The following is a 16924-nucleotide window of genomic DNA, read 5'->3' as shown; positions in this document are numbered from 1 at the left end:
TCAGCAGCATGAAAATGGACTAATACACTGTGTCCACCCTCTGCCTACATTGTGTTCTGAGTCTTGGGAATTCTTATCCACAAAGGAGAATTCTATGTGAAGTCAGTACTATCAAATATACACTCCTCTCTTGACATATCCCACCTAGAAGATGCAATCTCTCCTCAGCAGAGTCCACATCAGACCTGTGAGTATAACCCTGTGATTATAATACATGCCATGGCAGAACGCACATCTTTAACAGCTAAATCCACCTTACAATAATGCTTTAAAAAGCAGCATTTCAGTTATTGTGGTGGTGGTATGTGTTTTCACCATGTCACACTGTGGCTGGTCTTCACTACTGCATATCACCCTTGTCACCTGGGAATTCTGTTCACAAAATATTTTATCCATGTGAGACTATGTAGTTGGTTGGATACTGAAATCATCCAGATAGATGGTTTCTTTCATAATGCTCGCTACATTTATCAAGGATGGTATTGGACAAGGCCTGGGTGCTAAGAGCTATAGGGAACATAAGGATGTGAGATTACAAAGATCCCATTTTCAGAACCACAAAGGTACACTGTCAGATAAGAGTTTTGAGCCACAGCTAGTGAGTGGCAAGAGGCAGTCTGGGAGACAATGTTTGGATGCCAAGACATTGGAACATTGCTAACATATTTCATTATGGCACAGTTTTATGACAGGGATGGTCTGTGGGCTGAACTAAGGTATCCTGCCTTTAAAGTAGTGACTGTCTTTTTATATAAATTTGCATAAACATTTAAATTAACAGCATTTTTCCTTTTTTTGTTTTTTTCTCAATTTTGCTTGTTGTCTGTTCCTACTGGTCTATCCTGAAGCATGAAGCAGTTCTTGATTTAGCACAAGATTATATATTAACTGATTTTAGGTTTATTAATGGTTCACAGGGTTCCATACTAAGTAGCAATGGATTTGCTAGCGTAACATAAAGTCCCTATCTGATATGGTCTGGATTTGTGTCCCTGCCCAAATCTCATGTCAAATTGTAATCCCCCGTGTTGGAGGAGGGGCCTGGTGGGAGGTGACTGAATCATGGGGGTGATTTCTGCCTTGCCATTCTTGTGATAGTGAGTTCTCATGAGATCTGGGCGCTTAATAGTGTGTAGCACCTCCCCGTTCACTCTATTCCTCCTCCTCCAGCCATGTAAGACGTGCTTGCTTCCTCTTTGCCTTCTGCCATGATTGTAAGTTTCCTGAGGCCTCCCCAGCTGTGCTTCTTGTACAGCCTGCAGAACTTCAAGTCAATTAAACCTCTCTTCTTTATAAATTACCCAGCTTTAGGCAGTTCTTTATAGCAATGTGAGAACGGATTAATATACCATCTCAACACTGAAGACACAGAGGACATAGGCAAGGTGACCAAAAGTTAATTGAGTGGTACTGGCATGAAGCACTTCACCTCAAGGAGGGTTCTCCTTGTGGGCTAGGGCTTCCCAGAGGCCTCTGAGATGGAGGTGGACTGCAGCTGGACCTTGGGAGGAAACTCTAGGTGTAAAGGCACAGAAAGAGACCAAGCTGGAGTTTTGGAGAGTGAATGGTTCAGGAGAGCAGGGCCAGTTAGGTAATACAGAAAGTCAATGGCTGGAAACAAAGGTTGGGATAACATTATAAAAGAAGGGGCAAAAGAGGAGCTAACCTTTCTGAATTCTCAACTATATATTAGCTCTTTTAATGGTCACAGTTAACTCCATAATGGAGGTCATATGTATTAACAAGATAATGCATGGCTGGAAAACCAGAATCCAGTCTGGTTGCTTAAGCCAAAGAAGGAAATCTGGCTTGGTGTGGTGGCTCATGCCTCTAATCCCAGCATTTTGGGAAGCTGAGGTGGGAGGATTGCTTGAGCCCAGGAATTTGAGACAAGTCTGGGCAACATAAGGAGACTGCATCTCTATAAATGATAATAAAAAATTAATCAGGTGGTGTATGCCTCTGGTCCCAGGTACTTGAGAAACTGAGGTGGGAGGATTGCTTGAGCCCGGGAAGTCAAGGCTGCAGTGAGCCATGATTGCACCACTGCACTCCAGCCTGGGCAACAGAGTGAGACCCTGTTTCCAGAAAAAAAGAAAAGAAAAGAAATAGGCAAATTCATCTCAAGATCCCAAGGGTAAGAGCACAGTCAACTTGGATTGGAAACCCACCTGGTGTTCAATCAACTGTAATGAAGGAGCCAGACTTTACTGGACAAATATAGCTACCAGGGACTCTGGGAGTGCCTACTGGAGAGAAAGAAACGTATGGAGCAATTGCTAAAACATAAAGCAGTGTTGTGTAAAAACCAATAGATAAATTCAACAGAATTATTTAAACAAAACTGAAGGAGTAAATATGGGTCTACCTACGGCATGCCTGGTCATGAGTTGATAATTGATGAAACTGGATGATGGATACAGGGGAATTCATTATGCTCTTCTATCTTTGTAAACATTAAAAACTCTCCATAATAAAAGGTTTAGAAAAATACATGCATTTATGCAGAAACTATAAAGGTCCCTTGGTCCTTCCATTCTAGTCATTATATATGCTTTACTATAGCATATATAAAGACAGATTTTGAATTATTATTCATGCAATAAAAGCAAAACCACCCAGACCCATTAAGTAACAAATTTCAGACTCGGTGAGCATCACTGTCACCACTTCAGTTGATTAAAAATCTTGATGGCTGGACCCTTTCCTGGCAATTTTGATTTAGTAGGTCTGGAGGGGAATCTGGGTATCTTACTTTCTACACACGATTCTAGTGGCACTGGTGCATGTCAGCTTTAAGGGCTAGATTCTATGGATTATCAGGTGCAGGCTGCCCCTTTTCATTCCTATCTTTGGCTTAGTTACTTCCCTGCCAGCAGCATGATGATGTAGCACTTTATGTACAATCTTAACTACATCGATGCATCATAAGGTTCTGCCATTTATTCTCATTTTGTGACTGCAGCATACTTTCTTTTTCCTGGGCAGTTGATTTATAATACAGCCCATTTCCATTTTAATAGCTTTAGTTTCAAAACATAAATTTCATGGGTATTTTTTCCCAATTTAACCCACTCAACCTCCTGTTGTTGGGTCTTTTGCCAGAAGTGCTCCCTTCCTCCTTTACCAGAGCCAGCTTCATGGGTGGGCCACCTGTGCAGTCACACAGGGCCCATACTCAGAAGGGCCTCACACTTAGTTTAGTTCTCTTCTGGCCCTATTTTATCTTTGAACCTGTGTTCTGTAAGTGAAGTCTGATGGGACAACAGAATATACGCATGAGCAGAGGAGACATGTGCAACACATATCCAGTGTTCCTTACTGCCCCATTCACATGTAGCCTTTGTGATCCCCTGTGAGCAGAGAACTCCACTGGACCCATGATGTGTCAGAGCTCGAAGAGATTCAAAGTGAGTACAAAGTAAGCATCTTATATCTACAACTGAGTAAGTGGGGGATGCTGAGAGCCCCAAAAGGCTGCACTTCCCATCTGAACCAGACTGGCTTCAAACACAGAAAGAAGGCAATGGCATTCTAAGAAACACGAATGACCAAGGAGCCCTATCATATCCTGTTTTACTCAGGTACATTCCTATGTTAGTCAACCACTTATGCTGAAAATACCAAGAAGTGAAACAGTAACAGTTGAGTTAGTTTTGTACAGTGTTTCTACTGTTGTGGTAAGAATGAAATAATTATGCATACAGTATGTAAACATAAGCTATAAAATACAAATTGTGTAATTTTGGTGATTCTGCATGAGTTAAATAAATGCTCATATTTTCATTTAAAACTGGAATTGCATAATATAAAGATGAATAGTAAAATGCATGATAGGAATTTAACATTTAAGTTTTTAGTTAGAACAGCATTAAGTAGCAAATAAAAAACACCGCCATAACAAGTTGAGAAAGACACTATGCAAGAAAGGAAAAACATTACATTTTAGTACCTGTAAAGGCAATGTTTTCCTGCTGTATGCACAAAAGCCCCACATGTTCATTTTGTACTGGATCCTGCGTATCATGGAGTCAGTTCTGCTTTTCCCTGCTCAATCCTTCTGAGGCAGGTCTTGAGCCTTTCCTTATCATAACCCCCTTCCTTTGATAGCCTTTTGAGAACTCCCACTTGATTGCCACGGATTTGAGGGGCACCACTGACCTCCTGGTTCCTCCGCTGCTTCACTTGTGGAATCCAGGACTGATTTAGAAATTCTGTGATTCAGGGGATCCTCAAGTACTAAAAAAAAAAAAGGGTATCTGCTGCAGTGGAAGATGACGTAACTTCTCAACTCCCTTCTAACCTCGCTTGTCTTGGAGAAGCAGCCAAATGCTAGAATCTCTTATCCAGTGCTGGTGGTTCTTCCTTTGATCAGTTCTGGCAAGAAAAATACTTCTGGAAGGCTAAACTCCAGCTATTGTCCTCAACAACTTGGTCTCTCTATAGCCTTTTCTGCCACTCTATGAATTGTTGCACATTTATAAATCCTTGAAGTATAATAACCTAAACAAACAATTAAAAGGGCCAAAATGTCTCCTAGAGAATATGTGACAGAGTCATGTTATGGTTAAAACACACACACACACACACACACACACACGTTTAAATGACCACACTGAATTATAAGTGGTTAGTTTTGGGATTGCAAAGGTAAGAAGTCTCGCTATTTTAAAGCAAATGAATAAGCTGTTAATATGAAGCTCAGTTTATGCTCCCAAAGACTTTCAAGCACTAATATTTCAAGACTTTGAACTATTACAAGAATGGGGAAGCAGCCAGTTAGAGCTTGCCCTGATCCTTGAAGCCTAACTTTTCACCTTGGTTTTCCTCAGGGGCTATGGAAAGTGGTAGGTGGAGGAGATATCGAAGCCTCTTTCTCATGAACATCTATCATTATTGTCAACAATCAAAATAAACATGTTTCAGAGCAAAAGTGCATGTGGAGAATCCTGCGGACTGCTCTTAGTTCCCCAGTGGGTTTGGAAAAGGGAAATCCTGGGTTGATTAGCAGATAGACACAGTGCAAAGGAAGGAAGCCTGGCCAATCACTGGGGTAGAGAGAAGTCAGGAAAGAGCGAGTGAGCCAGCTGGGACTGAAGTGTGCAGATGGTACAGGCCCCTGCACCTCATTCCTCAAAACTCCTAATTAATTCTGTAACCTTTGGGACTTCAGTACAAAAACTGCAGCCACCCCAAGAACTTGGGGCTAGGTGGGTGACTCCCCACTTTCCCTGTTGGGAAGTAGGATGAAGGCCTTGCTTCTGCCCACAGCCAGGACTGTAGAGGGAGGCAATAAATAGGCATTCCTAACTGAAAATCTGAGCAACTTTCTCTGTAAAAATTTCATTAAATGTAGTAGGTATGTCAGATTTATCTTGTGTCAAATATTAAGCATATGTAGGCTAGAGGTCTAGTACCCCCATATGTCAATGGGAAAGTGATTTCTGAATTACAGGCAACTTGCTTCCAAAAGAACTCTTGGAAGCCCACCCTGTGCTAAGCAGGAGACTGCTTGTCCTAAGGATGGCCAGGGACCAGGCAAAGTGACGCTGGACAACTCAGAGCTGTGGAGAGTCAGGCAGAGCAGGTGGAAAGCTTCTGTTAACAGTGACAGGCACCATTAAAACTTTTTCTTTATGAAGAGTTGCGCAAAGCAATGCTTGGGAATTTTTTGTTTTTAAATGGTAAGAATAGAGCACAGCAGAAGTACACCTTTTTAAAAAAGTTAATAAGGAAGATAATTGTGGAACATGTATAAACAACATAACACAAAACTGGAAGCAAGAAACTTCACTGCAAACTGATGAGGAAGACAAACTTTATAGGAAGCTACAAAAGAAATGAGCAGAGCGAGATATTCGTGGTAAGGGATACAGAAAACATACAACTGTGTATTTGAGAGGTTTCATGGAACATTATGACCCATCAGATGAAGACATCAACATTATTTAACAACAAAAATTAATTGATCTGAAGAAGAGCAGTACGAAAATATTAATGCAGTGCTGTCCAACAGAACTTTCTGTGGCGATGGAAATGTTCCATATCTCTGTGCTAATACAGAATCTACCAGCCACATGAATTCTCGAAATGTGGCTAATGAAACTGAAGAAATGAATTTTTCATATAATTTAATTTAAATTTAAATAGTCATATGTGACTAGTGGCTCCTGAATGAATGATGCAGTTCTAATGCTTCATGGGTCAAAACCAGTAGTTTCTTTTTGGGGGACTTCTCTAATCAGTGCTAAGGGATTGAGGGTTGAGTGTTGAAGAAGAGGAGAACACTCTTATTTGGGCACTTAAACAAGATCCCAAATTCCCCATTGCTTCCAGAGGCAGGGGACAGCACAATGTGCCGTGAAGGCCTCACTAGGAGTCTGGCTAATGTCAGTGGGACTAAAAGGCTTACAATTTTGGTCATTCAGCTGGAAAAAGGCCTATGGTTCACACGCAAAACTGGAGGTCACCCCTAGGGCCATCTGTGCATGGAAACCACCACTCTGGAGCTGGTAGAGAGCTGGAGGGAGGGGTGCTCACTTCCGGATGGGGTTTCCAGAGCCAGAGGCGGATTTAGAAGTAGAGGAAGTGGAGGGACCGGAGGGTCCTGAGGGCCCTTTCTGGCCACCTGCAGGCTGCAGAGGCCCTTTCTTTGTTGGGATTACGATCTTGTTCTTGCTCTTAAACACTTTGCTAGGATCTAGCTTATTCACAAAGGAGTCGGTCTCTTCTGTGAGCAGGTTTGTGTTGTAGGTGATAGGTTTATACATGCTGAACCATTGCTGTAAGGCAGAATTGGAAGAGAAGGTCACAATTCAAAGGAGAAATGCCATTCTGTATGCTCTTTTTGGGGGATGCAGGAGAGCTGGGAACAGGAGGTAGAGGCACATTTTCATGAAAAACTGCCTAAAAATCTATTTGCTCTTCCTTTAAGTGGAAGTGATAACAGATTCCATCAACCTCTGGTAAGATACACACATTGCTTTGAGGTCTCATGACCTTTAAGATAAATGCAGTATGAGAACTAAGAATCTGAGTATACTTTCTTCTGATTTAGTGAGTCCTGAGCCTGGGATGCTAGATCCAAAAGCACTAGAGGACAGCGTCTATTGTTCTGTCCTCAAACCAGCTACTCCCCATCAGGTGGATTCTGGCAGCATAATTTCCCCAGGAAAGGCAGAAGACAGAGGCCAGTGTGGGCCTCTGCTGAGGGATGTTATATCTTGTTGATGTTCTGTTTCCTACTGTTTTCTTAGGCAGCCAAGGGCAAAGGGCATCCACATTTATTTACCTTTTAAATCACAGCCGCCTCCCAATGTTGACCAGATAAATAATTATGTGACGTTTGAAGAAAATGAAGCCTACTAGATGAATACATACATAGTAAGGTGAGCTGAAGCTGAGTTCCTAATTTGTTGCTAATTTAGAGCTGCAAGAAACCACCATGAAGGAGCCCAGATGAGCTCACTCTAGTCAAAAGTTTTTACAGCCACACTTGGTGTTTTCAAACCAGGTTGTATACGTGGCATCTCTGTGTCTGAAATGGTGACCAGACCTGTAATATAAATGAGGCACACCCACACAATGGACTACCCTGTAGCCACTGAGGAGGACAAGTGCTCTAAATGCACTGAAAGGGAATAAGCCCCAAGATGGAGAGTTATGTGAAAAGAACAAGATGCAGAATCATGTGGACAGTACATCATTTGAGATTTAGAAAAAATGAACAACAAGAGCGTGCATGCATGCTTTATGTGCAATGAGTATCTTGCACATACCTTTCCTCTTGGGAAAGGTATACAGGAAACTCGTAATAGCAGCTGCCACTAGGGAAGCACACTTGGAGAACAGGGGAGTGAGAGTCTGACTTTTCACTCTTCCTGGGTGCATGTACTGCCAACCCAGAACAAGCCATGGGACATAAATTATCCAATAGAATTTAATTAAAAATAAAACTCCCGAGTTAATTCTGAGGATCGGTCAAATTTGGGAACCACTTAACTAGATGAGTATAAAGTGAGGCTGTCCATTGGAATGACCTGTCTTGCTTATTGAAAATTCAGGTTCCTGGGCCCCACCCTAGATCTCCTGAATCAGATGGGGAAGTTGGGAACCTGCAACATAACCATTTCCTCAGTAGATTTTGTTATATACCATAGTTTGCAATGGCAGGTGTTCCTCCCTTACCTTGGCCTGTGGGCTAATGCCATAGCTGGTGAAGGCATACTGCCACTGGGGCAGGCCCAGGTGGGTGATGAGCAGGCGGTAATAGGCAGTAAAGGTGTCTGTGAGAAAATGCCAGTATAACGCTCTGTCCAGGAACCAGATCTCGGTGTCTTCTGCTAATGCTGAATTAGAAGACAAAGGAAGTAAAAGATAAGGAATAGCTTTACAGTGTTTTCTTTTTAACTATAAAAGGTTATATTCATGGTCTAAAAAAATAAATCCCAACAGAGAGAATGGAAAATGTAAAGTAAAAGTTCCCCTTCTGCCCCACTTATAACCCTCCAGTCTCCTTCTCTAGTGGCCACTTTACCAATTCCTTTGATACTCTTACAAATTTTTGCTAGATTGGTAGATTGATCTATCTGCTGGTCTCTGACCATCTGGAAGTCCAGTCAGGCTATCCAGGCAGCTGCTCCTTTTCTGTGTGTCATCAGCACTCCCCTTCCCTGGTAGGGGGGCGGAATACTGTGGTCTCAGCTTTCCTGACAGAGAAAAACATTGAATGGCTTGGGTTTTTTTGGAAGAGGTCTCTATCAGTGCCATGAAAAACAAAAAGCGCCACAAAAAACCACCATGAAGGAGCCTAGCCTAGTTCACTCCTGGGAGTCTTGCCAATACTGTGGTGTGATGTCCTGCCTCACAGTTTCTGACTTTCCATTCTCACTACTTCAAGCCTATCCTACTTCCTCTGCTCTCTAGATAGCTGTAACATCTCCCTAAGTGCCCTCCATTATCCATCCAGTCTCTTTCTTTGTCAAAACTGCTGGTGGTCATGATCCCTGCCATTTTACTAAACAGCCTTCATTGACTCCCCACTGTCTTCCACATTATGTCCAAACTCCTTTGCTTGGCTTTCAAAGCTGTGCCTGAGAGACAGCAATTGGCCTTCTGGCTTAATCTCCTCCTCATCCCCTACATGAACCATGTGGTCCACTGAATTGGAATTATTTGTCATTCCCCACAAATCAGTTGTATTTTCCCATGTCTTGGCTTTTACCCATTTGTCCCTTTGCTTGGATGCTCCCTTGTCTCTTTTACTCCACCAAATCCTCCTCCCCACCCAGTATCTAATTCCTACCCCAAGTTCAAGATGCAAGCTCCAAGACTACTTTGCAACAATTCCTCCAGCTGGATGATTTCTCCTTCCCCTAGAGGTAAATCCTAGTGTCTGCATCCTGTCACCCCTACCAGACAGCTAGCTGAAGAGGGCTTGCCACTGTCCAGCTCTGTAGTTTCACAGTCCCTAGGCTAGGGTCTGAAGTGCTGTTGGGGGCTAGGTGGCAGCTGCTGCTTGAGGGCATTCCCATCTGGGGTCTTTGGTCTAGTAATTCATTTTATTGCTGTTAATTGGCCTAGACAGAGAAGTATAAAAGAAAGATAAAAGATAATGTATTTTCTGAATGCTTATCTAGTGCATGAACTTGCTATAGGAGTCTATAAACAAAATGTCTATTTCTTTTAGTTTTTACTCCCTATTATCCTAATCCCATCAACTATTTGGCAATAACTCACAAATGAAGATGGATAAAAGGTCTAGTAACTAGCCCAGAGGGAGATACTCAGAGAGAACCAAAGGGGTTTCTGGGTTTGGGACACACAAGGAACCTGGAAGCATCTCAAGAGGCCAAGGAGGTATGTGTCTCCTGAGCCATGGCTGACAAGCAAGTCAGACAAGACCCTAGCCAAACTACAGGACCACACTTGTAAATGATTCTTACCTGGTTTCCCACTTTTGTAGACAAGGCAAACTTTCCCATTGCCATTGCATGAATCCAGCTCAAATATCACACTGCGAGAGTCAAAGTGAGGCTTCTCTGGCTGATCATCACTGGCTGCAAACCCAGAAGTTAATGGTAATGTTCAAACAAACTCAACTCAAACACATATTTATATATCCAACTTTGCCAGGTGGAAAAAACCGAAGGAAAAAGCCTTATCTCAGACATATACTTAAGTAGTATTTTCAAATAAATTCTGTATTTGAATTAAAGCCCTGATCTCATTCATGGACTAGGCCTTCTGTCTGGGTTTTTCTGTCAGCAACAGACAATGTCAGGGAATCTGGGAAAAGGAGGCATGAGAAAACCAAACTTAACATCTTGGAAGTGGGACCACAGAGCAATCTGAATGGCTTGATGCTGACATAACTTCATTTCCTTTCCTGAGATTGTTTATTCTATAAAAGTGGGATTGCAAACACATTATCTGAATCTTTCTTTTTTTTTTTTCTGAGATGGAGTCTCGCTCTGTTGCCCAGGCTGGAGTGCAATGGGGTGATCTCGGCTCACTGCAACCTCCACCTCCCGAGTTGAAGCAATTCTCCCACCTCAGCCTCCTGAGAAGCTGGGACTACCGGTGTGTGCCACCACGCCTGGCTAATTTTTGTCTTTTTAGTAGAGACAGGGTTTCAGCATGTTGGCCAGACTGGTCTCGAACTCCTGACCCCAAGTGATCCGCCCGTCTCAGCCTCCCAAAGTGCTGGGATTACAGGCAAGAGCCACCACGCCTGGCCAGTCATGGAAAAGCCCTCTAAGTCATGTGGTATAACTAATTCATTCTTTTTAAATGACTATTTCATAGTCTGTGGGAGTGAAGTACCCTCATTTATTCCACCATTCCTCTATTGATAGGCACTTACCTACCATTACTTGGTTGTGAATGCTACAATAATCTCGGTACATGCCCTTATATTCTTGTGCTTTCATTATATGGGACAGATTCCCTGCAACAGAATAGATGTTGCCAGATTGTTTTTCAAAAAGACCTTTTTAAGATCCAGGGAGACAGACTGGAAGTCCTTTGTTTTTGAAAGATATTTTCAATGGGTATAGAATTGTGGGTTGATTTTTAAATTTAATTTTATTTAATTTTATTTTATTTTGAGACAGGGTCTTCACTCTGTCACCTGGGCTGGAGTGCAGTGGCATGTGAACATGGTTCACTGTAGCCTCGACTTCCTGGGTTCAAGCAATCCTCCTGCCTCAGACTCCCAAGTAGCTGGGGACCACAGGCGTGGCCACCACACCCGGGTAATTTTTAAATTTTTGTAGAGATGGAGTTTTGCTATGGTGCCTAGGCTGATCTCAAATTCCTAGGCTCTAGTGATCCTCTGGCCTCGGCCTCCTAAAGTGCTGGGATTACAGGTGTGAACCACTGACCAACCTATTTTTTCCTTTGAGTATTTGATCTCACTTGAATTGCTTTTAAGGAGAAATATGCTGTTATCCTTATCTTTGTTCTTTTGTATGTAATTTCTCTTTTCCTTTTGGCTGCATTTATGATTTTCTCTGTATCTTTGATTTTGAAAAATCTGATTATGGTGTTTCTTGTTACCATTTACGCTTCTTGTTCCTTGCTTATGAAGGTTATTGGATATGTTGATTTATAGTTACCATGAAATTGGTAAGCTTTTGAGCCATTATTTCTTCAAATATTTTCTAGCCCCTGACCCCTCTTCTCAAAGACTTCAATTACACATACGTTATACCACGTGTTATCCCTCAGGTCACTGATACTCTTTTCAATATAAATACTTTTTTTTTCTGTGTAACTTTAGATAGCTTCCATTATGTGTTGAAGTTCTCTAGTCTTTTCTTCTGCAATGTCTTAGCCACTAATAATCCAGTCCACTGCATTTTTCATATCAGAAACTAGTTGCCATCTCTAAAAGTTAAATTTGGGATGGATATATATATATATTCCATATATAATACATAACATTATATACATATAATTTGGGGGTATATATTCTCTCTATACACACATACAAATACATACACACACGTATCTTCCATGTCTGTTCTTATTTTTTTGACATAGAGAATATAGTTATAGTAACTATTACTATATATGCATTGCTGAGTGTTGGATATTTTTATATTTCTGTAAATATTCTTGAGCTTTGTTCTCTGACACAGTTAAGTTACTTGGAAACAGATACTTTAGGCCCTCCTCCTTCTTAGCCTTGACCTGGGTTCAAGCAATCCTTCTGCCTCACACTCCCAGGTAGCTGGGGACCACCGGCGTGGCCACCACACCTGGGTAATTTTTAAATTTTTTGTAGAGATGGAGTTTCACTATGGTGCCTAGGCTGATCTCAAACTCCTGGGCTCTAGTGATCCTCTGGCCTCGGCCTCCTAAAGTGCTGGGATTACAGGCGTAATCAAGAAACACAAATGATAACAAGAAACCCCTCTTAAGATCTGTCGGGCAGGACTAGGGCAGTATTTACTTAGGGCTAATTATTTTCCATTGCTGCGGCAACATTCTTTTGAGTACTCTATCTAATGCTGTCCAAATCATGAGGTGTCTTAGCCTGTCTGGCTGATGCAGGCACTATTCCTGGTCCTGTGTGAGCACTGGGCATTATTCCTCCTAATCACCATGAGTGGTTTTGTCCTCTGGCCTTGGACAGTTTCTTCGCATACATGTGCTTATCAATTCTTTTCCAAATATTGCAGATCTCTAGGGTTTTCCCTTTATGCAGCATTCACCTATCTGTTAGTCCTGTGAACTCTAGATGTCTAGACTCTCAGCTCTGTCTTCTAACTCAGGGAGTGCTATGGGTCCTGCTGGGTTTGTTTGTTTGTTTGTTTATTTATTTATTTATTTAGAGAGGGAGTCTTGCTCTGTCACCAGGCTGGAGTGCAGTGGCATGATCTCAGCTCACTGCAACCTCTGACTCCCTGGTTCAAGCGATTCTCCTGCCTTAGCCTCCCGAGTAGCTGGGATTGCAGGCACATGCCACCAGGCCCAGCTAATTTTTGTATTTTTCGTAGAGATGGGGTTTCACCGTGTTGACCAGGATGCTCTCGATCTCCTGACCTGGTGATCCGCCCGCCTTGGCCTCCCAAAGTGCTAGGATTACAAGTGTGAGCCACTGCGCCGTCCATGTCTCCCTCTTTATGCTGTGGATTGGAATCTCTCTTTAGGGAAATTGTAGGGCTCACCTTATTTGTTTCCCATCTCTCAGGGCTCACTGTCCTTTGTTGCCTGATGGCCAGTGCTTGAAAATCACTGTTTTATGTATTTTGTCTGTGTTCTTTGTCACTGTTGCTCCAGGTGGGTAGATAAATCTGTTCTGTTACTCCATCTTGGATGAAATAAAAAGTCCAGTCGATATGTTCCCACCAAGTTTTAGCAGCCCTGCCTGGTGCTGACTGAGGTCTGTCTGCCCTTAGGTGAAAAGTTGTAAGAACAGAAAACTCAATGTGGCTCCTTTCTGCCAACTGTAGACACCACTTCAGCTTCTGCCTGCTTTTGACTACTCTCCAGTCCTTTAAGACACATGTTTTTAAACTCCTTCCAGAGTGCAGAGTATTATCTGCAGAAGCCTTGCTCTGGTAAAAGAGATTCTGCCATATTATAAACCCAATGTCAATATTTGATTTTTTTTTTTCTTCAAATCTACAATGTCACTGTTTTTTTTTCAGTTCCTCCCTGAAATTTTAGTTTGGTTTTACCTCCATGGGGGCATATAAGCCTATCGTTTTGTACTCCATATCTAATGACGTCACTCTTAGTAGTACCAATGGATCTCTTTTGCTTTATTAATTTTTTTTTTTGAGATGGAGTCTTGCTCTGTTGCCGGGCTGGAGTGCAGTGGCATGATCTTGGCTCACTGCAACCTCTGCCTCCCGAGTAGCTGGGATTACAGGTGCACGCCACCACACCTGGCTAATTTTTGTATTTTCAGTAGAATCGGGGTTTTACCATGTTGGCCAGGATGGTCTTGATCTCCTGACCTCATGATTTGCCCACCTTGGCCTCCCAAAGTGCTGGGATTGCAGGTGTGAGCTACCGCATCTGGCCCTCTTTTTTTTTCTTAATTAATTTTTTTTTAAGTTTTATTTTTAATTGACAAATAATAATTGTATATATTGATGGAGAACAACATGCTATTTTAAGACGTCTATGCATTGTTGAAAGATCACATTGGGCTAATTAGCATACCCACCACTAGTATTTATCATTTCTTTGTGGTGAGAACATTTAAAATCCTTTCTTTTAGCTATTTTGAAATACACATTATTAGCTATAGTCATTATGCTGTGCAATAGATCACCAGAACTTATTCCTCCTGTCTCACTGAAACTGTGCCTGTTGACCAACGTTCCCCCTTTCCTTGTCCAGTTTCCCCACCCCAAGCCTCTGGTAACCACTGCTGATGTGTTACATGTTCTCTGTGCTGGTTCTCATTCATGGGGTTGTGTGTCCTCATCTACTGAGTTATTGTCAGTCTGCTTATTATTCCCTCACAAGTAATTTGTTATTTTTGCCTAGAAGCTTGTAATTTTCTCCATATCAGGATATGCATAGGTGTCTGTGTTTTCTCATCTGCTCAACTTGGGTCTAGGTGAGCCCTTTCCATCTGCAGAGAGGTTTTTTTTTATTAGTATGTATTTACTGCCTTTCCATCCATTCTCTCTTTTTTGAGCACCTATAATTCCAATGGAAAGTATCCTGAATCTATTTTCCACTTCTCTTAATTCCTACCTTTTCCCTCATAATTCCCCTCTTTTAAATTTATTCATCTATGCTTTAAGATATTCTTGCACTTGATTTTTCAGGCTAATTCAGGTCTCAATAAAATACATATACTCTTCTTCAATTCATGTAGTCAATTGTTTGATAATCTTTGTTTTTATCCATAGAACACTTTATGTTGTCTTAAATCTCCTTAAGTATTCTTGTTCTTATTTATATTTTTATCTGTGTCCTCTAGCAGTTTTATTTCTCTGGTTGTATATTTTTTTTAAAATAGTGATGGGATCTCACTATTTTGCCCAGGCTAGAGTGTGGTGGCTATTCACAGGTGTGATCACAGCATGCTACAGCCTCAAACTCGTGGGCTCAAGCGATCAGTGGTGATTTACAGATGTGATGATAGCACACTACAGCCTCAATCTCCTGGGATCCAGTGATCCTCTTGCCTCAGCCTTACAGGTAGCTAGGAATATAGGCTCATACCACTGCACCCAGCTGATTGTGTATTCTATTTTTTCCTGATCATCCTCTCTCTGACTGCTGAGTCCCCTGAGAAAAGCCACTGTTTTTCCATTTAGGTTTAATGAGACTTAGGTATACTTGTTGCACTATCCTAAAATGCATGAATCTAGCAGGTGTCAGAAGGCCAAGTGGTTTTTATCTCCAATTGTATGTGGAACAATGTGATCCCAGGAAGCCTCTCTGTTATCTACTCTACCACTTCTCTTCCAGCCTCAAGAGCAGGGAAGACTTAGCCCACCTATTTGACTACTTCTTCACCTTTTAGAGAAGCCCACCCCACACATATAAAGACAGTGAGACCTTTTTCCTACCCCTGGAAATTCCACAGATCTTTGTGTGACAGGCTCTTTCCAGGACCCATCACTGTCCAGCCTCTGCCCCTGAACTCCTCTGGTACTATTCTTCAATTGCTCATCCAATCAGAGGAGAAAGCCTTACACCCATTTTCTCTGCCAGGGCTTAGTGAACCCCCAGGTCAGTATTGGAGACATTAGTTGACTATTCACTGTTTGTTCCTCCTTTCTTAATGAAAGCCCAGTTCTGTTCAAGGAAGCCATACTGCACAACTAAAAGTATTTACCTTCTCAGACCCCTGGCAACCTGGGTTGCCATTTGACTCTTCTAATAGCTATCAGGAGGTGCTGTGGAGAAAACTATTGTTTTCTTGATCAAAAGGGAGAGATTCTGCAAACAGCCTGGTATTTTGCCCTTTGCCTTTTACTGGTCTTTTTCCTGACAGGAAAAGCCCACCTTCCTCAACCATATGGATGAAAACCAAATCCAAAAGCTGGTGCAGCACAGTGCCAGAGGGAGACTTTATCACTGACTTTCTCAAGCAGCTACATCAGCCTAGTTCCAGATATCTTGTTATGAGAAAAATAAATTGCTATTTAAACATTGTAACTACATCTGTTATATACGACTAAAACAACTCTAAGTCCTCACTTATACCCAGCTGCTCCTAGGTTTTAGCTTGACTTATGAGCCATTTCACTGAGAAGTGGCAAAGAGCCTGGAGGTAAGAATGGAGAGGAAAGGAGCTGTATTTAGATTGCTGTGTTCTCTGAATCCTCCTGATACTGAAATGTTGAGTGAAGTTTAATCTTTAACATTCATTCATGCACCAAGATTCATTAAGTACCTACTATGTGCCATTCATGCACCAAGATTCATTAAGTACCTACTATGTGCCAGGCATGGAGCTGGATGTTGGAAACAAAACAAAGATACCAACCCTGGCATCTTCTTCCTACCTTCATGTGTATCGTCCTCCAGGTCTGCCAGAGTGGGTGCATTAGGAAGTGAATACATGGAAGACTGGGTGAGCTGAGTCAGTTTTGAGATGCTGTTAATTGCCATGCTGCCCAGTGGAATGATGTGCTCTAGGGGAACATGTGTAAGGAGAATTACATGGAGTAACAGCCTAGTTACAATGGTTATCACAAGATTCTGCTTGAATAACCTAAGCCCAGGTATTGTTTGGCCCCATGGCTGAGGAATCTGATGGAAGGTGGGAAGAAGAGGATTACTCACTGCATATTCCAAAGTACCAACCTTTCATACAAAAAAGGAAGTGGGGGCCACGGGTGATGAAGAGCCCCCACTGTATGTATTAGGGTAGAGTTGAAGAAAATTTTCAAAAGGAATACCAAGAAAGAACTGGGAAATCTGAGCTTAGGGACATCTGAAG

The 16924-nt window shown here is 42.0% G+C and overlaps 1 protein-coding gene across 10 annotated transcripts in view; it reads right to left on the bottom strand.

Moving 5' to 3' along the window:
• TPGS2 (tubulin polyglutamylase complex subunit 2) overlaps positions 1 to 16924 on the bottom strand; it is a 49606-nt gene that overhangs the window by 10103 nt on the left and 22579 nt on the right. For 3 of the 10 annotated variants that reach the window (XM_033177935.1, XM_033177938.1, XM_033177942.1), the window contains 4 exons: positions 16488 to 16616; positions 9945 to 10058; positions 8188 to 8348; positions 3841 to 6782 (listed from right to left, as the gene is read on the bottom strand). In XM_033177935.1, the coding sequence (XP_033033826.1) occupies positions 6537 to 6782; positions 8188 to 8348; positions 9945 to 10058; positions 16488 to 16616 (650 nt within the window). In that variant the 3' untranslated portion in view covers positions 3841 to 6536. Of the gene's footprint in view, positions 1 to 3836; positions 6783 to 8187; positions 8349 to 8557; positions 8709 to 9944; positions 10059 to 16487; positions 16617 to 16924 lie in introns of those variants that run through there. The other 7 variants (XM_033177945.1, XM_033177941.1, XM_033177937.1 and 4 more) reach the window with 6 other exon arrangements.

This window comes from Trachypithecus francoisi, unplaced genomic scaffold (genome assembly GCF_009764315.1).
Source record: "Trachypithecus francoisi isolate TF-2019V2 unplaced genomic scaffold, Tfra_2.0 Lachesis_group19, whole genome shotgun sequence".
NCBI classification, from domain to species: Eukaryota; Metazoa; Chordata; class Mammalia; order Primates; family Cercopithecidae; genus Trachypithecus; species Trachypithecus francoisi.
The sequence above is the reverse complement of the archived record's forward strand: the minus strand, read 5'-3'. Positions and strand labels throughout refer to the sequence as shown.